General features: G+C 36.7%; 1 protein-coding gene across 2 annotated transcripts in view; it reads left to right on the top strand.

The window, feature by feature from the left end:
• Window positions 1-3,491: 3,491 nt before the first annotated feature.
• The window catches only part of clcn2b (chloride channel, voltage-sensitive 2b), a 68,859-nt gene continuing 44,923 nt past the window's right edge, over window positions 3,492-27,427 (top strand). For both annotated transcript variants that reach the window (XM_084126618.1, XM_084126617.1), the window contains exons 1-2: window positions 3,492-3,735; window positions 26,970-27,123. In XM_084126618.1, the coding sequence (XP_083982744.1) occupies window positions 3,685-3,735; window positions 26,970-27,123 (205 nt within the window). In that variant the 5' untranslated portion in view covers window positions 3,492-3,684. The remainder of the gene's footprint in view (window positions 3,736-26,969; window positions 27,124-27,427) is intronic.

The following is a 27,427-nucleotide window of genomic DNA, read 5'->3' as shown; positions in this document are numbered from 1 at the left end:
ACGCTGAGTTTCGGTTCATTTATGAGACGAGCTCCAGGTTCGCCAGCGCCTCCGTGTCCTGATTATCTATTTTCTAATAGCCTATATTTACTTCTTATTTATTAAATCCAGACAATTTGTTGATGAAACATCGATTAGAATTAAGATACAATTAATACAAAACGAAATTAAATTTAAAGACAGGCTTTGTGCTTTCAGTTTGAGGTCTCTGTGAAAGTTTTAAAACATTATTTTAGTGCCGCTTTAGAGCGCTCACGTCCGGAGAACTGTCTGTAACTTTTTTTTTTGTGTGAAATAAATTTCTAAAAAAATGCGACTTAGTCCAGTGCGACTTAGGCTATATATGTTTTTTTCTTCCTCGTGGCGCATTTTTTGACTGATATGCGACTCCGGAGCGACTTATAAAATAGGCTACGGTAAGTTATTTATTCTTTTTGTGCAAATGTCCCATAAAGTCCCATTCTTTAAGGATTAATTTATGTCCCGTTGACCGGTCTATTGCATTACGAATAAAAGCAGAATCAATAAAGTCAAAAATGTGATGTGCAGTCAGGTGGTTTGAGTGTATGACGCTACAGCTCCTTGCCGTCAACTGGGAAATACTGGGAAATACACATAATAATGAGATACAGCCAGACGGAGGTACCGTGACCTAAGCCTAGAACGCCCTCTGCTGACGTTTGTTCGTAGGCTACACGGACACATGCTTTTCTTACATTCAAAACTACCAAAATGTGAAACACTTCAATAATTAATGAACCAGTCTGCACACTCCACTATAGGCTAACTTAAAATCAGAATCAGAAATACTTTATTGATCTTTATTGATGCTATTGATAACCCGGGGGACAATTCTTGTGTCACAGTTGATGTGCACATCAAGACATTTAAAGAAATATAAATAATAATAGAAGCTGGTAAATAAACAAGTATATGCATGTAAAAAGTATAAATATAGGCTATAAAATATGAAGAAGAATTATAAAGGACTGTGGATATGCAGCCTACAAGATTTACAAGATTTACAGTACTAGTAAATAAATAGAAGCAGAACTGCAGCAAACTATATTGCACACTGAATATTAAAACAGAGAATATTGCACAGAATGTGAAGTATTGCACTACAGGGTCCAGTTTAATAACAAAGGGTCCATGAGTCAGACACTTTACTATCTTGAGGCCACGAGTTACTATCTTGAGGCCACGAGTTACTATCTTGAGGCCACGAGTTACTATCTTGAGGCCACGAGATAGTATCTTGAGGCCACGAGATAGTATCTTGAGGCCACGAGTTACTTTCTTGAGGCGACGAGATAGTTATAATTAATTTTTTTGCCAAAGTGGGACTAGGGGGGCTCCGTACTTTTATTATTATTATTAAAGAACATTATTATTTGAACATTATAGGCCATGCTTCAAAATGAAAAGGGATTATACCTCAGGATATCATTTCATTTGCTTTGATGTTTTTAAATGCTCTTTCACATTTATTTTCCTGTGCTAAAAGATAGAAATAAATGTTATTCATTTACTTTCACCTCTTAAACCATTTAATAAGCTGATAAAGTTTGATGTTACCGAAGTCTTCGGTTATTCCTTGAGTTGTACTGAGAAACAACGTGGTGAATTCAAAGTCTTACAGTTACGGGTGTCTTGTTTCTGGGAAACACATAAAGATTCTTTACACATAATGATAAAACATTTTTAATAGACGATCCTCATCCAGACAGAATGATGAAAAATGTATGACGATGATCATAAAAGTGCATGTTCAGGATTTGTTTATTTGTGTGCTCTCTTCTATTTAAAGATTACCCAGGCGTTTATGTGAGGTGAATGTTTGATCCATGTGAGAGATATGTGTGTGTGTAGAGGAGACAGGAGAAGAGCTATAGCTCGAGTTTAAGTGTAACACACACACCTGTAGATTATTCAAATTCAAAATGTGTTTGAGCTTATTTTGTCAATAAATTAGTCTAATTCTGATTCTAAAAGATCTGATTGATGGAGTCTTTATATATATATATATATATATATATATATATATATATATATATATATATATATATATATATATATACCCTCAATGTGTGCACTAAAATAGGGGCAGGAAAAATGAGTAAATAAATAAATAAATAAGGCACCAGTAATTACAATACAAAAATGAGTTATTTGTTATTTATTTGATTTATTTTTTTGATTTAAGACTTTCAAGATAAGATCTTCAAAACACAAATGAAGTTATTTTAACTGAAATGAGATATTTCTGTCCCTCCATTAAAAATCCTGTCAATGGTGCGACAAAATATACAGTCCAGTTAAATTTTCTGAAGAGACTCGTTCACTTTATATGATGAATAGTTTGAATTTAGGCTTTTATTCTCATTTTGATCAGCGAACATAAACAGAAGCTCAACCGCACATGTTTGATGATGGAAATAAACCTCATTGGTTCTTGCTGAAGCTCAAACGTGATGCGTAACACGAGAATGAACCTCATTGGTTCTTGCACGTTAAGCAAGCATGCTGGAGGCTTATCTGATGTGTGTGTTGATTAATGTTTATATTTGAATAAAATATTTGGTCTAAACCACTCAATTCATATGGATTAGTTTTACGATCGCTTTATGAACTTTTTCATAAAAAGTGTCAGTTGCGTAGCTGTCAGTGCGGGTCAGTTAAGCTGTCATTAAAACATCTTCATTCGAAAATGAACAAAAGTCTCACGGGTTCGGAACGAAATGAGGGTGAGTGATTGATGTCAGAATTTTCATTTCACTAACATTTAATTGTCTCAAAGGTACATTCAAGCTAAAACTTTCTTTTGAGACAAAAAGTGTAACTTTAGTTATTTATATATTTTCAACAAAGCCTAGTTTTATGTTTGATACGCGTCTGTCACGCAGTCTATGTGCAGGGAGCTCAGAATGTTTTTATGCGCAGGCTCATTTATTTTTCCATTGCATAATTACACAAATATTTTGGATTGATATGGAGCGTTCAATTAAGAAAAAATGTAACACTGATTTGCGGCTGAGTGGATTTGACATGATGATACACTTCAATGATCATGGGACTGAGAAAGATAAAGGCATACTTCATACAATTATTAATATTAATGGGAAAGTTCCACATTCATAAAATGAAATGGTCTGACTCCAAACCTAACTTTTCTTGCTTTAAAAATAATTTCAAGCTTTCTTGTTCTGTTTTGTGTAATTGCACAAGTAAATAGGCAATTAGAGTTTATAGCACTGTAAGCAGGTATGATAAAAAAAAATTTTTTTATTAGTTTTATTTTACTTTATTTACTTTGTATTTTTATTTTTACTTTAATTTGAATGATTATGTTTCATTGTATTGTTCTGGTTCATGGCATTAATAAAAAAATAAAAAAAGGTTTGTAGGCGCAGGCCGCGCGCACAGTGGGCGGGGCTTCTGTCTGTAAGCCCCGCCTCCCGTTCAGCTGAACACAAACTTCTTTCACACACCAAACACACAGAAGTCTGCGTGTCATTATTACACAAGAGCCGCGCTGACGCTCCGACGCGCCGCTCGCCGCATTTTCACGCTCACATTTATGTGCCTGAATGTGTGTGGAGCGAGATCTGTTGTTTTTGATCTCCTCTCCGTCTGTGTGTGTGTGTGTGTGAGTGAGTGTGTGAGTGTGTGAGAGCTGCAGTCATGGCTGTGGACGGAACAGATCAGCGCGCGCTCCAGTATGAGCAAACTTTGGTAAGTCTTGTTCTCATTCTCTGTTCTGTTTTCGTGTGTTATCTGAGAGACTTTGATTGAGTGTGTGTTATCAGATATCTTCTGTTAGAGCTGTCAGTCGTGTGTGTGTGTGTGTGAGAGAGAGACTCTTGAGCTGTTGATGAGTAAAGTCACCTTCATTTATACAGCGCTTTTAACAATATAGATTGTATCAAAGCAGCTTTACAGTGATAATAGGAGATTACAGTAACAGAGATTGTTTTGGCTTTACAGCAGCTCTAGAATAAAGTTATTGTCCAGATAAAGTTTGTTAATTTTTATTTTGATTGTAGGCTATTTGAATATAGGCTATTTCTGTCTCTGTCTGTTTTTAGTTCATGTCTAAATTGAGGAACAATCATGATTCATAAACCATAACGTGATGATCGTGAATCAGAGACAATCTCCCTCTCTCTTTCTGTTTATATCTGCCTTTCTTTCTCTTCTTCACTGTACACACACACACACACACACACACACACACACACACACACACACACATATATATATATATATATATATATATATATATATATATATATATATACATATACACACAAATACACACTCATATATATATATATATATACAGACACACATGCACACACATATACACACACATTAATATATATTCTTACAGTATAATCAGCCATTAAAGTTTGATGAGGCCCCGGACCCCCCCCCGCCACTTCTCTCTCTCTCTCTGTCTCTGTCTCTCTCTCTCTCTCTCTCTCTCTCTCTCTCTCTTCATCATGGGTGTGTGTGTAGTGATGTCTACTGAATGTGAGGCATTCGTCTGACATTAGTGATGGTTTCTCACTCCGGCTGAACGTTCGGAGCTCGGCAGGTGTTTCTCTCCTCCTGCTTATTAAATATGACTCCAGAAGTTATTGCTCATGTGTTTTGCTCAAGAGTAGAAACTGTAAAAACATCGACAGTCCAAAACTCAACACAGGATCTAACAGGAATTCATTTATCTGTGTAATGTACACACCCTCTATACTTAGTATATATACTTAGTGTATATACAGAAGTTTGGAATAATTAATATTTTCTTTCATGTTTTTGTGTCTCAGTCTTCAGTGTCACATGATCCTTCATTCTAATATGATGATTTGCTGCTCAAGAAACATTTATGATTATTATATTACTTTTTTTTTTTACATGCATGAGTTTTGTATGTCTAAATATATGTCTAGAATGTCTCTATTGAAATAGCTAAATCTTTAAGTAAACACGTGTGTGTGTGTGTGTGTGTGTGCAGAAGTCATTGGCCATAAATGTCTTTATCATTAGTTCAAAAGGAAGATAACGATTCTGTATCAGTATTTACGCAAACAGGAACTCTGCTGAATCAACACAATCTCACACACACACACACACACACACACACACACACACACACACACACACACACACACACACACAAAGGCCTTTGTATTTTAGCTGTTCTGAAAGAGACAGACTGAGAACTGAGCGATGGACACACAGTATCAGTGTGTCTCTGATTTTAAAACATCTTTTATGATTCATTATTGGCCTTTAATCAAATCTGCATGCAAATCAAAGATGCATTTCTCATCATGACTGCCAATATTAATTGCTTTTCTCAACCTGTTTTACTTCCGCATACTTCCGTAATTCCCATATTAATCCATTAAGAATTCATTTGGATGGTGTAAAAGGCTCCGTTACATAATTTTCACAGATTTTTTGGGAGGAAACACAATGTTCTGTTCTGACTGTCTCCCTTTAGTCTCGTTTAGTCTTGTTCTTCATTATTTTGAGCAATTTTGAACCCTTGTAGTGCAGAAGATCTCATGCAGACTTCTCTCGTTCGGTATTCAGCACCTGTGCAGAAATGCATTGTGGGTACTGAAAGACATTTCATGGGTTTAAAGGAGAACAGGAACTTTAGTTTTACATAACATCCTTTCTTTCTGTCCCACAAACCCAGTTGTCCGTTCCAGTCGAGCTGATGTCTTGTTTTGGTTCTGGCACAGACATTAATGCGCACTTGTTTTGAGATCCACAATCTCATTACGCTTCATAAATGCCCTCATTAGTAGAGTGAAGCCTGTTAATGAAACACTCATAAATCACGTCAGATCTGATGATGTCCAGGTTATTGATTATTATTATTATCGCTGTGTTTTGATGTCTTGGTGTAATCCCAGAATAACTGGATCAATAAATCGCGTGTGTATTTCCATTGTTCATAGTAACAGATAAGAGTCGTCTTCAGATAACACTTACACACATTATTATGGAGTTATTGATTAGTTTTGCTCTTGATCTTCACGTGAGGTAATAAATGTATAACATGTATGGGAATGTTCTCTCACATGGTCTCTCTGAATCTTGATGTTCATAATAGTTGTTTGACTGACAGCTGTCAATCACCCATCCATCGTTAGAATGCCAAATTGTTAAAAGAATATACAAACTTATCTGACATGCTGCCGATTTCCACAGAAATGAATTATGTAAAACACTTATAATGGGCGTCTAGCAGCGGATTTCACCGTTTTTAAAAGTATAAAAACATGTTAATGTCACATGCAAAAATAAATCTTTAGGATAAAATTTTTGTTTTGTTATACTATATTTTATAATTGCTTTATTATACTGTATTATTTGAAATATTTGTTTTATTATGCTATATTTTATATTTGTTTTGTTATACTATATTATTTGAAATATTTAAGTAATATATTTGATTTTTTTTTATTACATCATATATTATTAAAATATTTGTTTTATTATACTATATTTATATTTGTTTTTATACTATATTTTTGGAAATATTTGTTTTATTATGCTATATTATTTTAAATATTTTTATATTATTTTAAATATTTGATTTATTGCACTATTTTATTTTTTGCTAAAATTGTAGTATCATATATTTTACATACAATATTGTACTTTTTAAATACAATATAGTTTTATTGTTTTTTATTAATGTTCAGAGTTATTTGAAAAAGTTGTTAACACTAATGTAATAATAAAATATAAAATAAAAGCAAAATAAAATAAAATAAAAGCACCAATAAATTCAGGGAGAGAGAGTCTAGTGCTTTTGTCCGGAAACCCAAAGGTCACGGGTTCAATCTCACGTAGGTTGAAGAGTTACAGAGATGCCTGATGAGCTTTTAACCTCTGGTTAGCCTAGTAAACCTGCACTTTCTGTCTTTTAAATCTCGGATTAAAAAGTATCTGCAAAATGACGGACGTCCCACATTGCAAAAATACATTTCCTCACTCAGTATTTTTGTCTTGTTTTCAAGTACAAATATCTAAAAATCATTTTTTGCATTGCAGTAAACTGGTGTCCATCTGCTTAAAAAGTGCATTATTTATGTATCATGTATTCATTTTGCATGCAAGTGTTAATTTAACATCCTTTTGATCACATGCAAAGCAGCCCAGAATAAAAGTGAACAAACACACGCACGCTTTGCTGCAGGAATGATGAATCTCTCATCAGTAATGTGGTGAGTGAGTTCATTCCCGCTGCCGAACATTTAAAGGAATTAAATGACAAGTCTGAAAAAGAGAGAAGAAAGTCAGGAAAACAAACCACATTCAATGAAAGAGTACGACTCCGCACCCAGTAAACAAAGACATGGTCCAAATCAAAGATCCATGCGTGTGTGTCAGAACTGTAATAAATGTGTGGTCACGCAGATCAAAACAATACATCGACATATTTCCTCTTATTATGTGACCAGACCAACAGCAGATAAAACCCACCCGCAGCTCATAATGAATGTATTTACCTCTCCAACTCTTTAGTCTTGTATTGTTAGACTTTTTGACTCTGGCTATAAATTGTGGTCCACATTGCAGCTAATTTTAACCAATAACCACCCATATAGACCAGAAAAGAGTTAGTCAGACTGACATGTAACGTGACCAACCACAGTTTGTTGTGTTCGGCATGTTATTTAGGGCTGGTAAATCTAAAAGTAGACATAACTTATCAAAAAAGGCATCCTGCCATACAGTTGTATGTTTAGTTCCTATTAAGTAATTCAATTAAAATGCTTCATTTCTTTCAAAGATTTGATGCGATTGTAACCCCTCCGGTTGTACTTCCACCACTATGACCGGGATTCGGCATTTCCGGCATGGGAGGTGGGAGCGCTAACGAGGACGTTAAACACCGTAGCCTCTAGTGTCAGTCGCAGGCCTCAGTTACACTCACCCCCCTTAAACTTCCCCCCCACCCGGGTCACGGCACCACTGCATACACTCCGGTTGTACTCGCTCTCCAAGCGGGATTCGAACTGGAGTCTCCGTCATGGGAGGCGGGCGCAGTAGTTGCTATTGCGCCTCTTAAATAATAATTAATTTGTTACATTTATATAGCGCTTTTCTGGGTACTCAAAGCGCTTTTACATATGGAAGGGGGAATCTCCTCAACCACCACCAATGCGCAGCATCCACCTGGATGAGGCGACGGCAGCCATTTTGCGCCAGAACGCCCATCACACACCAGCTTACTGGTGGAGAGGAGACAGTGATGAAGCCAATCAGTATATGGGGATGATTAGGAGGCCATGATGGACAGAGGCCAAGGGGCAAATTTGGCCAGGATGCCGGGGTTAACCCCTACTCTTTTTTTTTTTTTTAGAAGGATATCCTGGGATTTTTAATGACCACAGAAAGTCAGGACGTCGATTTAATGTCTCATCCGCTCTTTGACAGTATAATGACCCCATTACTATACTGGGGCATTAGGACCCACACAGACCTTGAGTGGATTCAAAGCTCCATGCTCTCAGACCTGCCTGGCCAGCCCAGGGAGGGTGCCTCAGTCCCGGGCACAGACAGATCCGTATGCCTACTGGAGCTCAATATGGAGCAAAGGCGGTCAAAAAATGGACCCTCGGGGTGTTGTCGAGGAGAGTGTAAGAAGGTGCAGAGCAGGGTGTCCCTCCTCATCGTGAGTCCCACTCAGTCACTCTGGGTGGGGATAAAATCCAGATTCCACCGCGGTGGAGATCTGGAAGTATGAAACCTCCAGGAAAAGACAGGCTGGTTTTCTCAAAGTGCATCCCAGGCAGGGTGCACCTTTCCTGGGCATGAATCAAGGTCAAACGCCCATGGAGGAATTGACCCTGGACTGTTACATTCACTCCCTAAACCTCACTCCCATCCGGGTCACGGCACCACTGTAATCCCTTCGGTTCAGGAGTTATCGAGCAGGAATCGAACTGGCGTTTCCTATGGGAGGCGAGCGCATTAACAAGGATGCTAAAGACAGCAGCCTCTAGCGTCAATCGTTAACTGGCCTCTGTTACACTCACCCCTGAAAACCTCACTCCCATCCGGGTCACGGCACCACTGTAACCCCTCCGGTTGTACTGTCACCGCTATGACTAGGATTCAAACTGGCATTTCCGACATGGGAGGTGGGAGCGCTAACAAAGACTTTAAAGACTGCAGCCTCTAGCATCAGTCGCTAGCTGGTCTCTGTTAAACTCTTCTAAACCCAAATCTATCCGGGTCACGGCACCACAGCATTTGTACATTCTGCATACATTTATAGGCAGTAAAACAAATGCTACCATGATGTACAAATGCTAATTTTAATAGTATATTTTTCTGCATTACTCTAATGACTTGTTTATAAATGTGCTTAATTGTCATGAAAACAGTGTTGCCGTGCAAAAACACTCTTGATGGTCTTCAATGGAGGTGTAATGTTGCTAAAGCAGAATATTTTCTTATTTCTTTTGGTGTTGGACTGAGATTCAACTGCAGACCTTTCCACCCTGACTCCAGGAAAATGTGTCAAGTAGAACTTTTGTTGTTTTGAGGAAACTTGATATTTTTGTGTGTAATTATGCATCAGACTCTTTCTGGCACTGTTTCTTGTAATTTGATATTGTTTGACGCTTTCTGTGTTTTCAGGCTCAGACAATATTCTCTGTTGACTATCCGTCCGTGTGTGTGTGTGTGTTTCTCGCAGTGTTTTTTCTCCATTTCTGTCACCTGATGGAGTTTGGGTTCCTTGCCACGGTCGCCTTTGGCCGCTTAGTTGAGGTCTTACCCCCAATTTCCACCAGATGCGTAACGGCTGCGTTACGGCTCCGGCACGGCGGCGGAGTCAATAGGTTTCCATTAAAGTCAATGAGTGTATTTCAACTGAATGCGGTACAGCTGCGTTCCGACTCCGGCGATCCGCAGCCCTCCGGAGCAGATACGCAGAGCTTCTATTTTTGCCGGATGCCGGAGAGCTCCGCAGCACTACAGGACAGAGTGCGCAGGACAGGAAGTCGAGCAAAAAAACAGAACAAAACAAAACAAAATAAAAGATCCGGTTAATTTTCAAAATAAAATACACCGTGATCATGGCGGATCATATTTCCCTACACTACACCTTGAAAACGTCATAATATACCATTCGTCATAACGTTCTGTTTATAGAAACTACATATCGCGCGATCATACGTGAATTAGCGAGATCTCGTGGGTCCTCGTGACTTCAGCTGTCAGTCATGGCCGCAGCCGTTCCGCAACAACTCCGGACCTGGTGGGTATTGACGGACGACGAAACACGGAGCTGTCACGCAGCGGAGCCGTTCCGCAGCCGTTACGCATCTGGTGGAAATTGGGGGTTAGGGTGTTCACACTTTGCATGTTTGGTTGGATTTAAACGAACACTCTTGCGATTTCTCTGTTAGTGCGGTTCATTTCAATGAGTGTGAACGCTGCCCTCCGAACCAAACGAGGACCGAGACGCTGAGAAGATGGGTCATTTCCAAATGAACTCTGTTGCAGTTTGCCTGTAAAATGAACGCAACACAGCGTTCTTTGAGCTCTCAGCTGGAAAAAATACCATCATATGTACACACAGACAATGAGCACATTTAACGCACAGCATTATTTTGAATGTTTTGTTGATATATATGTCATAAATGCCGTTTTTTGTTTCATATCATTAGGTTAAGGCTTAAAGGTAACCGTGTGAACACTAATCGAACCAGGACAAAATGTATCACTTTATTTTTGACCAAAAGAACCAAGAGAACTGAACTACAAGTGTGATAACACCCTAAAGGAAGCTTAATATCAAGCAATATTACGGATTTAATATTACAAAACGTGAACTGAGTTGATCTGAATAAAGGCACTGTCTTCTGTAGAGCTGCCATTGAACTTCTGTTGCTGAATTGAATTTGTTTCATAATCAGTGAAATTTAAAGTTATTAAACCAAACCGAATTGAGCTGAATAATGACGCTGTTATCTTTTTAGAGCTGCTTTATAGCATAATTTGTCTCATATTTGAAGTTTTTATCGATTACTTTCCCGTTTGTTACTGTAAAGCTGCTTTGGAACTATTTCTGTTATATAAAGCGCTATAAAAATAAAGGTAACTTGACCTGACAAAGCTGCTAATCTGAATACATTTGTGTGATATCCCGTAAACACAAAGATTCTGACGTAATTTGATCTGGTGCAACGCACACACACACACACACACACACACACACACACACACACACACACACACACACACGTCTTTGTTTGTAGTTCTCTCTGAACACCTGCAAACAGCCTCTGGCTGTAATTTCTCTCTATCTTTGGCTCTTTCTCAATTTCCTGCAGTTGAGAATGCCCTCTTCCGTGTGTGTGTGTGTGTGTGTGTGTGTGTGTGAGAGAGAGAGAGTGGTATAAAAACAGCTTTCTTCTGGACTATGTCCAGAGCTGCTCCATCAATCTTTAAATGTTTCTATTGGGCCAGTGGGCTGATGTGAACGTGGTCGTCATGGATACGTGTTCTTTTGTAGAGTGAGAAATACTGTACCAATCTCTCTCTCTCTCTCTCTCTCTCTCTCTCTCTCTCTCTCTCTCTCTCTCTGTGTTTGTCTCTCTGGTGTCTGTGAGTGAAAGATTCACTTCTGTCCTTTATTCATTCATTCACTCCATCTCTCACGGGAACCATGATGAAAAGACAGAGACGGAACACACACACACACACACACACACACACACACACACACACACACACACACACACACACACACACACACACACACACATACACAGAGAGTTCTCTCAGGTGTGTGTCTCTGGGTGTGAGACTTAATGATAAGTTTAAATGAGGGTGTTTTTCCCAGTACACCACTGAACTGAATGTGTGTGTGTGTGTGTAACGCCAGGATTTGCCTAAATGTCCCTAAAACTACAGTAAAATCTAAAATCAGCACTCTTGACAAAAAAACAGTTCAGTGTGGTTCTATGTAGAATTCAAGGGTTCTTGACGCAGTTTTAAAGAACTCTTTATGCCAAAATGTCCTAAATGATTACATAATACTTTAATGTTTGACAGGTTATTTCAGTTGTTTTCTAGTGATATGAGCGGTTTTAATTATTTTTTAATTACAACTAAAAATGAATTGCAACAAACATAATAAATCAAAACTAAATCCATAAAATTTTCCCATGACGGAACCCTTGAAGATTCTATATAGAACCTTTTCCTTTCAGAGAGAACTTTGTGAAGAGCAGCAGAGAAGCCAAACAGATGAATATATATAGTTAATGATGTGTTAATGAACATGTTCAAAGGTTTGTGTTGAAGGTTTAGAGGTGGAGGATAGAAACTGTCAATGCAACAAACGTGCTGGATTTGAACGCGTTTAGCTTTAGACCTCATTAATGTTCATCTTACAATATCATCGACATTTTGACAACATTCAAGAATAAAAATATAAATCACTTATATTTTGATTAAAGTAAATCTATTTTAGCTGTTTGTGGACTTTTTTTTAAACTATATTTGGACTTTTTGCTTATTTTGATGACAAAAAGTTAGACAATGTAATTTGTCTAGAGGTGTTTTATGGATTCCCATTTTTCTCAAAGTGATTTTCATTACAGTTTTTTTTTATTTTACTTTTTGTATTTATATCAATACAAATATAAAGATATACTTATACAAATACAATATATAGAAACATACTAATATATATATATATATATATATATATATATATATATATATATATATATATATATATATATATATATATATATATATATATATATATCAATTTTTTTTTTTTTTTTTTTTTTTTTTTTAAATAGACAACAGCAGTTATTTAAAATATTAGAAATATTTCATAACAACGTATAAAGGCCTTTACTGTCACTTTTGATCAATTTAATGAGTCCTTTCTGAATAAAGTATTAATTTCGTTAAAAAAAGTTATTATTGTTATTATTATTATTTAATTTTTTTATTGTCCAAAAATAATTATACATCATCAGTTTGCCTAAAATAATGGTGACACTTTCAAAAGATCTCATTTGTATTATCGAACATAAATTAATAATGAACCGCTTTTACAGCATTTATTGTTCATTGTTTGTTCATGTTGGTTCAAAGTGCATTGACTAATATTAACAAATAATACAACTTTTGATTCTAAAATGTATTAGTTAATGTTGAAATGAACATTAATATTCTGCTGCACTAATGTTGGTGCCTAAATCGAACGAATCAGACCTTACTGTAAAGTGTTTTGTAATTTGTGTCCGTCTAATAGTTTTTGGATTTTGATGCCGTCCTCCAAAAACACACACTGAATCTCAGCTTGGCTGTTGGATGTAAACAGTGCCGTGTTTGGAGGAAACGTCTCATTGTGTTCATTGTAAATTTGTCTCTTGCTGCATGTTGAGATGTTAAATGTAACCAAAGATTTTCCACAACAGAAACAATGTCCTTGTTTGCTGAAAACACCAGTGTGTGTCCCGACACCAAACCCTGATCGCTTCATCTGTGAACCCAGTAGTCCAGCTCATTAACTCAAGGCTTTCAGCTCTTGGTGATTGTTAGTGATGTGTATTTTTAGTAGCAAAATTATTTATTTTATTGGTACAAAAAATAAATGCATGTATCATTCTATGCATGTTCATTGCAATTCATTGCAGTCATTTTAGTATGCATGTTTGTTTGTCAAAAATCATCAAAGTATAGTGTTTTTATTATGGGTGTAAAGATACAGTGGTCTTTAAATGATTCAGTTCAAATTAAAAGTTTCTTAAGGGAAACATTTTTTATCTAATGCTGTAAATTTAGGGAGCCCTTGCACATTACTATAATATTGAAGGTTAACAACAGAGCCAAAACTATTAGCCTAAATTCATTTATTTTTAGATATTAATAATCAACACTCAGATTAAAAAAATGTATTAATAATTATAAAAAATTATTGTTTTTACTTTAATTCGTTGTTGAAATAGGCTTATCATTCAGGCTACACAGTGACTGTCATTGTCATGACAGATATTTTAAACATAGCCTACATTAAATAATCAAGACATCCTTAAAGGGGCGGTTGATTATGATTTGACTTTTCTAACTTTAGTTAGTGTGTAATGTTGCTGTTTGAGCATAAACAACATCTGCAAAGTTACAACGCTCAAAGTTCAAAGCAAAGGGAGATATTTGCTTTTAAAGAAATCATTTTTTAAGGACTACAACAAACGGCTGGTAGAGACTACACCACATTCCTCCCGGGTTAGTGACATCACCAACCCTAGAATTTACATAAACCCCGCCCCCTGAACACGATTTATACACAAATCCGCCGCGAACTCTATGGGCGCCGCCATCTTGCCTGCCGCCATTACTGCGTGCCTGCGAAGTGTGAGGGTGTGACACTTGCCGGTGTCCTCTAATGACATTTGAATGAAAGCGGATCCTGGGGCTTAAATATTGTGATTGTCAAAACATTTTAGTTACTAAACTGAATTTTATTAGGTTTAGTGACAACATGTTGCAATGTTTATATTATATGGTACAATTTCTGGTACGTTTTTTTTTATTATTGCTTGAAACAATTTCAGGATTTCAATTCAGTTCAATTCTTGTGATTTGTTTTAATATTGACTAATCTGGGTAAATATTAGGTACACAAGATAGGCGTTATTTTTTTAAGAAAAAAAAATTCTCACCTAATGCTGTAAGTTAAACATACAGAGAGCCTTATCAGCTGGCAGTATTATTTAAGGTTAAAAATAACTCAAATTAAATATAATGCGTTTTTTTTATTATAATAACAACTTTATTTAATGATATAAGAAAACATATAATAAATATGTAATATAGTACACATACTTAGCAAAATACTCTCTATAGCTCTTTTTTTCTTTCCTGAGGTAAATGTTATGTGACATAATTGTTCTCCAGCTGTTTTATTGACCCTTTCCGCGGTAAAAAAAACACTGATTGATCGTTTACAAACGCCAAAATATTTATTGTTTGAATTTCATAATAAAATTGACAGAATCTGAGAGCTGAGCTTTTTTTTTATAAGTAACCTGCTCTGTCTAGTCTGTTGGTCTCCGTGTCCTCTTTGCTTCTCGATTTTTCTGTGCGTAAGAAAATGGATGTGTGGCGTGAGAGCGTGTGAAAAGTGTCAATTGCGTGAGTCTCACGGTGAAAGCGTGAGAGTTGGCAGCTTACAGGTATTCAACATTATTTTATTAATCATCTGGCATGCGAGCTTCAGAACCTAAAGTACAGGGCATTGATTGAAGGTCAGAATTACATGAGCTCCGGATGGATTGGCCAGATACTGCATACCTTCGCAGATGAGCTCACATTAAAAGGTGTCGTGCGGTTTTCACAGGCAGTGAACTCGTACCATAATGTGTCAGTAACAATATAAAACTGCAAAGTTCTCGAAGTAGTGTGTGACTGCATGGCCGGCCGAGGGAAGTGTTGTAGCCATACAGCAGGGCGACTGTACAAAATTAAAGATGGATAGATAAAAATAACATTTCGTACAGCTACATCTGCTACAGCCGCCTACGGGACCAACGCTACTTCCTTAGCAGCAAGGCACGCAGTAATGGCGGCGCTGCTTTACTTCCGTGTTTCGCCGGATTTGTCTATAGATTATCAAGACAGAATATGCTAATCAATGACTAGAAGATAACTACACATCAGCTACATACATTCATCAACTAACCATTCAGAAATGTCCTGTTGCTTCTACATGTTGTCACTTCTTCTTGAGTCTCTCCATCATTGTCTGACTCCGGATTGAACATGAAAGGCTAAAGGTTTTTGAAATGTTCAGTGCATGTGTGTGTGAGGTAATCGAAGCTGCTAAGGACACGAGCTCTTGAAGCTCCGCCCCCTGTGCCGGGAGCAGCAGCTCATTTGCATTTAAAGGGACAGACACAAAACGGTGCGTTTTCGCTCACCCTCAAACAACTTTAACATGTTATATAAAAATATCTGTGGGGTATTTTGAGCTAAAACTTCACATACACACTCTGGGGACATCAGAGACTTATTTTGCATCTTGTGAAAAGGGCATTATACCACCACTTTAACAGGTTAAATAAAATATAATGAATATATATAATGCAAATATTTAGAGAGAGAGTTAATTTCTCTAGCTGACTAACAAGCTGTGGAAACCGAATGACTGGCCTGAGTTAAATGTAATGCTATGTGGGATTTTGTTTACAAGCTGTTTTACTGTCTCTCCGCTGTCGAAACACTGATTGGGCGATTACACGAGAATTAATACGTTTCAGTAAGCTGTACTGTATCTGAACATGCCTTCAGATGTTCATTCATCTTTATTAGGAAGAGATGGCACCAGTATAGTGATTTGTCACGCCACATTAAAGAGCGTCAAAACAGCATTTATTGTTCGAATTTCATGATAAAATGGACATAATTTGAAAAATTACACTTTTGTTTCTTATCGAAAGTAACAAAAAGTGGAGCTGATTGCGATTATTGGTGGTTAGCCTCGCTGTATTCGTCATATAGGTACACAGGCACATGAAAATTTGTGGGACGAATACACCCCTTAATTACTATTTAATGTCAAGGAAAAAAAATTGTTTTGTGACATAAGGTAAAGTGAGTTCAGCCTCAACAATAGGCTAGGGCTGGGTGGGTCGTGTTTGAGAGTATCGCGATGTGCCGTGGGTACGCTACTGACAGATGTAGTAACATTTGAATCCTCCCTGAAACTGCTTATTATCTGTTACAAAAGTTAAGCTCCTTTTGTTGTTTCGCACACCTTGTACTGTTGGTACACACTGTCACCTGTGTTCGTGAACATGTTGCGTCACTGAAGGACCTGGGTTCTGAGAAGAGGAGGCGTGGGTTCAGTGAAAGTGTTCAGGAGATTTCACAGGAATCACAACGCTTGATAACCTCTGGAAAACTCTGTCTGCATTCCTCTGTAATCCACTGTGAGACACACACACACACACACACACACACACACACACACACACACACACACACACACACACACACACAGTTAATACTCGGACACAAAAGCAAGCGTCCAGTGTCTTTAGAAATAACAGATTTAATCAGCGATTTGGATTAGCCTGGATGCAAGAATTGCAGTCTTGCAATAAGACAAAACCAGAGCTTAACTAGTAGGTGTAGAGTTATAGATGTCATAATAGAGTAGTGTCAGATATTCTCTGTGTGTAAGTGTGTGTGTGTGTGTGTTTGTTGTGCAGCGCTGCAGATGTTGTTTGTCTCACATCTGTTTGTCTCACATCTGTCTGTCTCTCCGGCCGGTCGCTGTCTAATAATAATCTTTTTATTTGTTCCCAGAAGCTGATTGGTTCTTTTCATCTCATAGCTCCGCCCACAACCACGTTTATTAGCTCACAGATCATCTATCTATAAATTACAAAACATCTGTCTGTCTGTGTGTGTGTGTGTGTGTCTGTCTGTCTGTGTGTGTGTGTGTGTCTGTCTGTCTGTGTGTGTGTGTCTGTTATTCGCATATCTCTCGAACCGTTAGTCCGATGGATTTCAAACTCGACAGGTGTCTCGCTACGGGCACGAGTAAGTGCAGTGCCGTTTGACGTTGTTTGGATTAGAAATGCTAAAGAAGCTATTTAAATATAGCTAATTAAATATATCGGTAATAGAAGCACTTAGAAGGATGTGGTTTAAAAATAAACATTCTGACATAAACACTCAGTCAGCTACACTGTTTACTTCTGAATATTATAGTTTGGTTCCAGAACGTGATAAATCCATTTTGATTAATTTGAGTAAAAATGTGTTTTCTTTACCAAGAAACCAACAATTACTAAAAACACACACAAAAACTGATTTTGCACGGGCACTTTGCACTGCTCCCTGATTCGACGCGCTTATTCATTTGTGGATGTTAACTGAATCTGTAAGTCAGCTATGCTGTTTACTTCTGTATATTATATTTCATTCTGGTGCGCTTAACGTTATCGCTACTGTGTAAATGCTATTCACCAACTAAACATATCCTATTCAATGCGTTCACAGTCTCTTTCACAGGCATCATTTGTAGTAGCCTATTCACAAACTGTTTTCTCGGAGTTCACTGTGTGCTTTCTACCATGCACAAATAAAAATGTCATTGAACTTTTGTTGTGTAATTGTAACAATGAGCACTCAAACACACCAAACCAACAATTACTAAAAACACACACAAAAACTGATTTTGCATGGGCATTTTGCACTAGTATTCTTAAAGTAACGATAAAAGTATACATTTTCTAAAAAAAAGAAAAAGAAAAAAAAAGTGTATTATATATATTCGCATTCATGTTACCATACTTTACAATACTTTTTTTTTTATTAACTTTAAAGTTTTAACTTTATAGTTAATTTTATAAATTGTGTAATATTTGCACTTTGAAGTTATAACTTTAAATTGAATTTAAAAAAAAATTACACACATATTTGCATTCATGTTGTCATACTTTACAATACTTAATTTTTTTAATTAACTTTAAAGTTAATAAAAAAGTTACCATACTTAAATGTTTTTAATACAATTTGAACTTTAAATTTGATAAGTAATATTTTTATTCATTTTCCCATACTTTACAATATTTTTTCGTGTTACCATACAAATTTTTCATTTTTCTGAAAAATTACAAGTTTTTAAACAATTTGCATATGTGTGTGTGTTCAAATGTCTGCGTCTGGCCTGAGACCCAGGAGGAGTTTCTGCCTGGTTTTGTATGGAGGCTTTAGTGTTATTGTTGTGTAATTGTGTTTTTTTGTTCTTTTTGTATTGTTTTGGCTTCAGAGAATGTTCTTGTTCCTCAAGCTTTTATTAAGACACAGATATGAAACCAAATCCTGAGATTTATGTGTTCTCTCACACACTCGTACTCACACTCGCACTCGCACTCACACACACACACTCACTCACACACACACACACACACACACTCACACACACACTCACACACTCTCTCACACTCGCACTCACACACACACACACACACACACACACACACACACACACAGTCTAAATTGTTTCAGTGTAAATGGAGAATTATCTCGTCACGTGTGAAGAAACAAAGTTAATTCCTGTTAATTCCCTAAATGTCAGACAAAAGTCAATTGTGTGTGTGTGTATGTCTTGCATAACTATATTTTTCCCTTTTTATTATTCTTTATCAGTGTTCCCATCAACTTCTTATCGTCTTTTATCTTTTTCATCTTTACATTATTGTTTATCTCTTCCCCTCCTGTTCTTTTCTATCCTACCGTCTTAAGTTCACATTAAGAAGACGCTCCTAATAACTTAATGGACAAGAGTGTGTGAGTGAGAGTGTGAGTGTGTGTGTGTACGAGTGTGTGTGAGTGTGTGTGTGTGTGAGTGTGTGAGTGAGTGAGGATATGTGTGTGTGTGTGTGTGTGTTGGAGTGCTGTCAGCACATCATGGTCCCAGCTTTTCCATCTCTTTCTGAATAGTAAATGTTGTTTTATTGTAAGTCCACTACAGAAACTGATCTCAGACACACACACACACAGCGCTCCTCTGTCAGTTTAACCTGATTTATTGGCATAACAAAAACTATTTGTATTTGTATGGAAGCTTGTGTCTGCCGTGAATAAAAATGTAAAGTAAGAAATGAAGGTAATTGTGGGTTGATATCGAAGTCAGGAGTGTGAGATATAAACTTGCAATTCTGACTTTTTTTTCCTCTCGCAATTCAGAGTTTATAACTAGTTTATAACTTGGTGGAAGGAAGCTTTTATAGTATTACAGCAGTAAACAATTAGCATTAACATACTTAATTCTAAAAAACTGGTTTCTTTTGTTAAAGTGTAAATAATAAAATCGAATAACTGATGCCAACCTTTAATATTACAACCCATTTCTGCATAATCACATTTACATTGCATTCGCAGAATAAAGGGGCGGGGCCTGGTTGAGTTAGTTAGTAGTGTGTTAAACTGGTGGTTATGGTAAGGGGCGCTCGACCAATCACAACACACTGCTCCAGCCGACCAATCAGAGCACAGTGTGCTTTTCAGAAGGAGGGGCTTCATAGAGACAGGAAGTAAACAGAGCGTTACTGACAGACTGGGAAGAGAGGAGCCGCAACAATGGAGAATATGAGGAAAATAATCAACATTCAAGCAGGAAAACATGTTCTAGTAGAGCCAAAAACAACATCAGGACTTTAGGACATTAGGTAGTGCATAATAGGTCCCCATTAATATGTCCTGTTAGATTAGATTTAAATCAATCAGATATCATGTTACTCATTGAACGATTCCTTGTTCTTCCATGTTTCTTGTGTTTCTCTGCTCTCACACACACACACACACACACACACACACACACTGTTGCAGTATTGTCACAGCTGTAATACTCACCCTGGACATGATGTACTGTGCCATTCACCACAGGACAACACACACACTTTAGGACAGACTCCCTCTGTGTGTGTGTCTGTGAGTGTGTGTGTGTGTGTGTCTGTGAGTGAGTGTGTGTGTGTGTGTGTGTGTTTGTTTGTGTGTGTGTGCGCGCGAGTGTGTGCGCGCGAGTGTGTGTGTGTGTGTGTGTGTGTGTGTGTGTGTGTGAGTGAGTGTGTGTGGTGGCACTGAATGGTGTCACAGTAATGCATCTGAGCACGTGCAGAAGGAACAGCTCACTTTGTGTTCGGTCGCCCACAGAGATGGACCACAAACACCTCTGTCTGTCTCTCTCTCTCTCTTTCTCACACACACACACTTCACAGAGACGGGATGCAGCGATTGGAAAGAGAGATGGATGGAGAGATGCAGCTGTTGCTTTCACACTGTTAGCATAATTGTGACACTGTCAAAGTTCAAACCCTGTCCATCTCTCTCTCCGTCAATCACTCGAGCTCACACCAATAACCATAACTATAATGATAACTATATTAGCGTCTACATCAGCGATCATTTTTAGCATCTTACTGTAGTTGTTGCTAAATATAATAACTCGCTTAGATAAGAGAATAAAACTGTTTGCCAAACCTAGATATTGTTTGTAGGGAATTTGTTTTGTTTGTTTGTTTGATCTGTTGTGATCAGTCACTCTTCAGCGCCCCCTGTGGCCGTGTGAGGAATTACACAACACACATCTTCTCTTCTCTGTCTTTTAGGAGGCGGTTCCGACATGTCTTTCCTTCTGCTGTCGTTCTTCCTGTCGTTCTTCTCTCTCGCTTTGTTCGTGTCTCCCACTCACTGAAAAATTTAAATTCTTCTCACACTGCAGGATGAATAAACCTACTGTTACACAGCCAAACATCTCTCTCTCTCTCTCTCTCTCTCTGCTTCTGCCTTTCTCTCTCTCTCTCTCTCTCTCTCTCTCTCTCTCTCTCTCTCTGCTTCTGCCTTTCTGTCTCTCTACATGTGTCCATCTGTATTTGTTTCGCTTGTATATCTTGCTTTTCACTCGTTCTAATTCATCTTTTCTTCCTCGCCCTGGTTTGTATGTACACTTTCCTCTTTGAGCGAGTTCAGCACTAACAGCTCAAACTGTGTGTGTTTGTTCATTCCTAAATGTGCTGCTCGAAGGAATGTGTCTGAATTTCCTTGGATGTGTTTGGTAATAAACTGTTCCTACACACACACACACACACACACACGCGTTCGGTGACCCGTTGAGGAGGTGCGTCAGGTTAAGCTGACTTCAGACTGTTTGCTGTCTGTGATGGATCGAGGTTGAATTCACTGACTTATTAAGGGCAGAATTTGACTCTTTGAATCTCTTTCTGCACGGACACACACACACACACACACACACACACTCAAATTGAATTGCAAAGTACTTGGCACTTATTGCCGTGATTGTTTTCAATACAATATTGCCATTCAATAGACTCACCTAAAGAATTACAAGCATAAACGACTAAATAAAAAGGAGAAGAATGAACACAACACTGAACGTTAAGAATTCTCTCTTATTCTGTTGTTTGTTATATTACATAATATATAGAGCTGATCACGATTCTGGATAAATTGAGAATCACGATTTTCTTTGTTTCAAATCGAGATCACGATTCTGAACAGACAACTAAACATAAGTCTATTTAAAATGTTTAATTTAATTTGAATTAATTATTTGAAAAAAAAAATCGTTTGAGTGAATGATTCAACCACTCACTCATAAATACTTCTTTCATTACTGGATGAATCAGTGTGTTTGAACAAATCTCTTGAATGAATGATTCAACGACTCACTCAAAGACTTCAATTGTTTCGTTACTGGATGAATCAGCGTTTTTGAACAAATCTCTTAAACGAATGATTCAATGACTCACTCATTAATACTACAATTGTTTTGTTACTGGATGAATCAGCGTTTTTGAACAAATCTCTTGAATGAATGATTCAATGACTCACTCATTAATACTACAATTGTTTCGTTACTGGATGAATCAGCGTTTTTTGAACGAATCTCTTGAACGAATGATTCAATGACTCACTCATTAATACTACAATTGTTTCATTACTGGATGAATAAGCATTTTTGACCGAATCTCATGAGTTAATGATTCATTGACATACATTTTTTAACAGTCACTTGTCGCCACCTACTGGTGTAATGATGTAATGATACACTCGTTACTTGAAGCGCCAAGTTACCGAGTTCTCCACCGATAGCCGATCATTCAGAATGATATCTGACGATACTGATAGTTTGATTTCAAGGGGAAAAAATCTCTCCCAACTAATGCAATAAACTACACAGGGAACGCTCTTGTTTGGTACATTACTATAATATTAGGCTGCGTTTACACAAAAAAATCTAATTTGGTTCCTGCATCTGACACAGATTTGACAGATGCAAGAATTTGACAACACAATTGGTTGCATGTGTAAACACACAAATCCGCATGAGATCCAATTTTTTACGCATCTGTTCTGAGCCGCTTCCTTTGAAATCAGATATAAATCCGATATCTGGACATCTGACCTGCGTCTATGACAAATCCGAATCCCCTGGGAATGCTTTTATGAGGTAGAAATGTTAAATATTGGTAAGTGATCACGCACAAGCTCAACTGGGCAAAACCCGGCCCTGCCGCCTCTACTTCACACTAACTTTAAGATCCATGTGCAAATTGTCTTTATTGGTTAAATTGCAATAAAATAAAAAAATTCTGATTTTTCGTAAAAAATCTGCATGCAACTATTCGTACAGCTGCACATGCAAAAACTGTATTGTATTATATAATAAGTGTATATACAGAATAGTAAACTACGATTAAGCGCAAACTTATTGGAGGTTTCAATTTACCTTGGCTTCCCTTAATTTAATTCATAATAATTCATTCATTTATTAATTCTGATTAAAGCCAAGCCATGCCACGGCGACGCGTTTGCCCATAAAGATAGCTTTTTAATGTAGTGTTATGAAGCAGACGTGCTTGTGTGAGGTAGAAACTTTGCCGCCTCTACTTCACACTTTAAGATGCATCTGAAAATTTTGTTTATTGGTAAAATTGCACTAAAAAAAGCATGCACAAGCATGTTTTCTGATTTATTTTGTAATGTAATAAAATCTGCATGCAACCACTCGTACAGCTGCAAATGCAAATTATGTATTATATTATATAATAAGTGTATGTGCAGAATAGTAAACTACATGATTTAGCACAAAATTATAGGAGAATAAAAGAACATTATCGCAAAACTATTGGTTTTTCAATTTCCCTTGACTTCCCTTAATTTTAATTCATAACAATAGATTAATTGATTAATTTCTAAACACATAATGTATATTTATTTATGCTGATTTAACCATACACAACAGAATAGAGTGAAATAAACTGCACATTCAGTAAGAAGTCTCTGTTTTATCGTCTCTCTCTCTCTCTCTCTCTCTCTCTCTGATCTCTAACACGAGTGTTTTCAGAAGTTGCTACTTTAAATGTTGTTCTTGTGTTTTGGTTAAAAACACTGTTCCTCGGGGTCAGTCGGGTCGGGGTCACGAGTCTGGTTTGTCCGGCTGCATTTAGGACGCATAACTGCACGCACGCACACACACACACACACACACACACACATGCAAACACACACACACACACACGATAATCATAGCTTTCCACTGGGACTTTGTTGTTGCTGCATGTTTGTATGGTTTATTGTGTCTGTTTTTAGGTCTGTGCCTTTATAACTCATTTTCCCTTCATGCTTTTGAAGTTTTTTTTTAGTTTATGTCGATCTTGATGTGGGTCATGTGACCTTGTGAACACTTTATAAACCAACAAAAACTCTATTGAACTCTCTCTGTTTCTCTCTTTGCTGTAATAAACACTCTAGACTGATAAACTACATTTTAAAGTAATTATTATTTTGCATCTGTTCGAGTGTCACGTCAAGGACAATTGTGTGTCCATCTCCTGTTTTCCCATTAGTGTGTGTATGAGGGTGATGTAGTGCTCTAGAAACTCTGAGGAATGTGTTTGTGTATTTAAAAAATAAATAAAAATAATAATAATATATTATACTGTATGTATACGTGTGTGTGTGTGTGTATATATATATATATATATATATATATATATATATATTATACACAGTACAAGTGTATGGTATATTCTCATTTAGCAAAAAGCAAGTGTATGTACATTACCATTTAGGCTTGTACGTTTATCTTTTTTGGAAATAAATTAATACTTTTATTCAGCATATATGCATTAAATTGTTCAAAAGTCACAGTAAAGACTTTTAAAATGTTTCAAAAGATTCTATTTAAAATAAATGCTGTTATTTTAGAACTCTTGTATTCATCAAAGAATCCTGAAAAATCAAATGTATCACAGTTTCCACAAAAATATGAATATGTTTCTTGATCATCATATTATACTGATTTCTGAAGGATCATGTGACACTGAAGACTGGAGTAATGATGCTGAAAATTCAGCTTTGATCACAGGAATAAATTACACTTTACTATATGTTCACATAGAAAACTGCTTTTAAAATTTATTTAAACAAATTTTAAAATTTATTTATATATATATTTCACAATTTTTACTGTGTTTGTGGTCAAATAAGTGCAGTCTTTCTGAGCAGAAGGGACTCTTCCAGAAACATTGGTAAATCTTATTAACCTTTGACCTCTGTGTGACTTTAGATCAGTCAGTCTTCCTGCAGGGCTTTAAGGCGAGATGATTGACAGCTGAAACCAGCTGATGATGCGCTGCTCCATCAGATCATAACCTAGACACTTCCGGTCTTCCAAACATTAGATTCCACCTTTTCAGCAGGGCAGGGAATTCTGGGAAAACACTTCCTGTCTCCTGTATGGAATGCTGACAGAGCAACACGCACACAGACACACACACAGAGAAACTCACACACACACACACACACACACACACACACACACACACACACACACACACACACACACACACACTGGGTTGGTAAGTTTATCAGGTGTCATTAAAGCACCTGAACTGAAACAAAGAGGTGAAATTTGTGTGGAAACATTAAGAGGGAAGTTGTGTTTCTAACAGATACGAGTGTGTGTGTGTGTGTGTGTGTGTGTGTGTGTGTGTGTCGGGCACAAAGAAACCTGTTTTGGAAGACTAATATGATAGCTGTCCTTTGACCTTCGGCCTTTTGGGTGTGTGTGGAAATTTAGAGCTCTAGAGGTCAGAGACATAAAAAATAGAAAATCAAAATCAGCTGAGCATCAGCAGAACAAAGAGTGCGCAAACATCGTCTTTCCACTACTCTATAATCACATACATTTTTTATATATATATATATATACAGTGCAATGCATAAGTGAATACACCCATGCTAAAGTTGACTAAAAAGAGGAATAAAAAATCATATTTTGGAAATTGAACTTAATGCCTTAATTTAAAAAATTAGGAAAAATCCAACCTTTAAGGACACCAATTTTCTTTGTGAATGAATAATGTATCGTAAATAAATAAATGTTCTTCCTTAAAATACATGGTGCATAAGTGAGTACACCCCTATGTTAAATTCCCATAGAGGCAGGCAGATTTTTATTTTTAAGTATTTTTTTATATATTTTTTTAGGATACTATGCATCCTGATAAAGTTCCCTTGGCCTTTGGAATTAAAATAGCCCCACATCATCACATAGCCTTCACCAAACCTAGAGATTGGCATGATTTTATTTCAGTTAGCCTAAAAGCTAGTTTGATTTGCATTGAGAGATGATCTTATGGAAAGTACCCCATGCCAATCTCTAGGTATGGTGAAGGCTATGTGATGATGTGGGGATATTTTAATTCCAAAGGCCAAGGGAACTTTATCAGGATGCATAGTATCCTAAATTTTTTTTTTTTTAAATACTTAAAAATAAAAATCTGCCTGCCTCTATGGGAATTTAACATAGGGGTGTACTCACTTATGCACCATGTATTTTAAGGAAGAACATTTATTTATTTACGATACATTATTCATTCACAAAGAAAATTGGTGTCCTTAAAGGTTGGATTTTTCCTATTTTTTTAAATTAAGGCATTAAGTTCAATTTCCAAAATATGATTTTTTATTCCTCTTTTTAGTCAACTTTAGCATGGGTGTATTCACTTATGCATTGCACTGTATATATATATGTATATATGTATATGTGTGTGTGTGTGTGTGTGTATATATAATAATTATTTTTTTTTGTTTTTATATTTTTGTATATTTTTGTATATTTTTTTTATTTATTTTTGATTTATATGTATGTATATATACACAGAAATATATAAAAAACATTTCATATGTGTATATTATATTATATATTTATTAAATCATTTACATATTTATTTTATATATTTTTCTGTGTGTGTTTATATATCATTTTATATATAAATAAGAAATCTTATATTTAATGCATTTGTATATGTGCATGTCTTTGTGTCCCTGAGTTTACAGTGTGTGTGTGTGTGTGTGTGTAGATGTATGGCCGCTACACTCAGGAACTGGGTGTTTATGCGAAAGAAGAGGCGGCTCGACTCCGAGAGGACAGTCGTCAGCGTCGCTCCGCTTCTGACCGAAGCCCGTCGCTCAAACTCCTCGAGTACGAGAAGGGAAGATGCGTCAAGTGTCGAAGTGAGTGAGTTCACGTTTACACTGCACTGATAACACACAGATTCTTCACACACGGCGCTGTCAGTCATGGCTGTTGCTATAGCAACTAACACTTTAACCCTCTGGTGCTCTTCGCGTGTCGGTTAAAAATGACCGAAAGTCATTTTTTTTTATTTCATTGAAATTAATGTACTATATTTTAGTTTTTTTTTATTTAATATTTGTATTTTTAGGGGATTTTATGGTACTAAATTATATTTACGCTGTATTTATAATCCATTTATTCACTTTTTGAGCACAGACCTGAAAATTACATTCAGTCGTA

This window comes from Abramis brama (assembly GCF_963993115.1).
Source record: "Abramis brama genome assembly, chromosome: 10".
Taxonomy (NCBI): domain Eukaryota; kingdom Metazoa; phylum Chordata; class Actinopteri; order Cypriniformes; family Leuciscidae; genus Abramis; species Abramis brama.
This window is presented reverse-complemented; position numbering and strand designations above follow the sequence as displayed.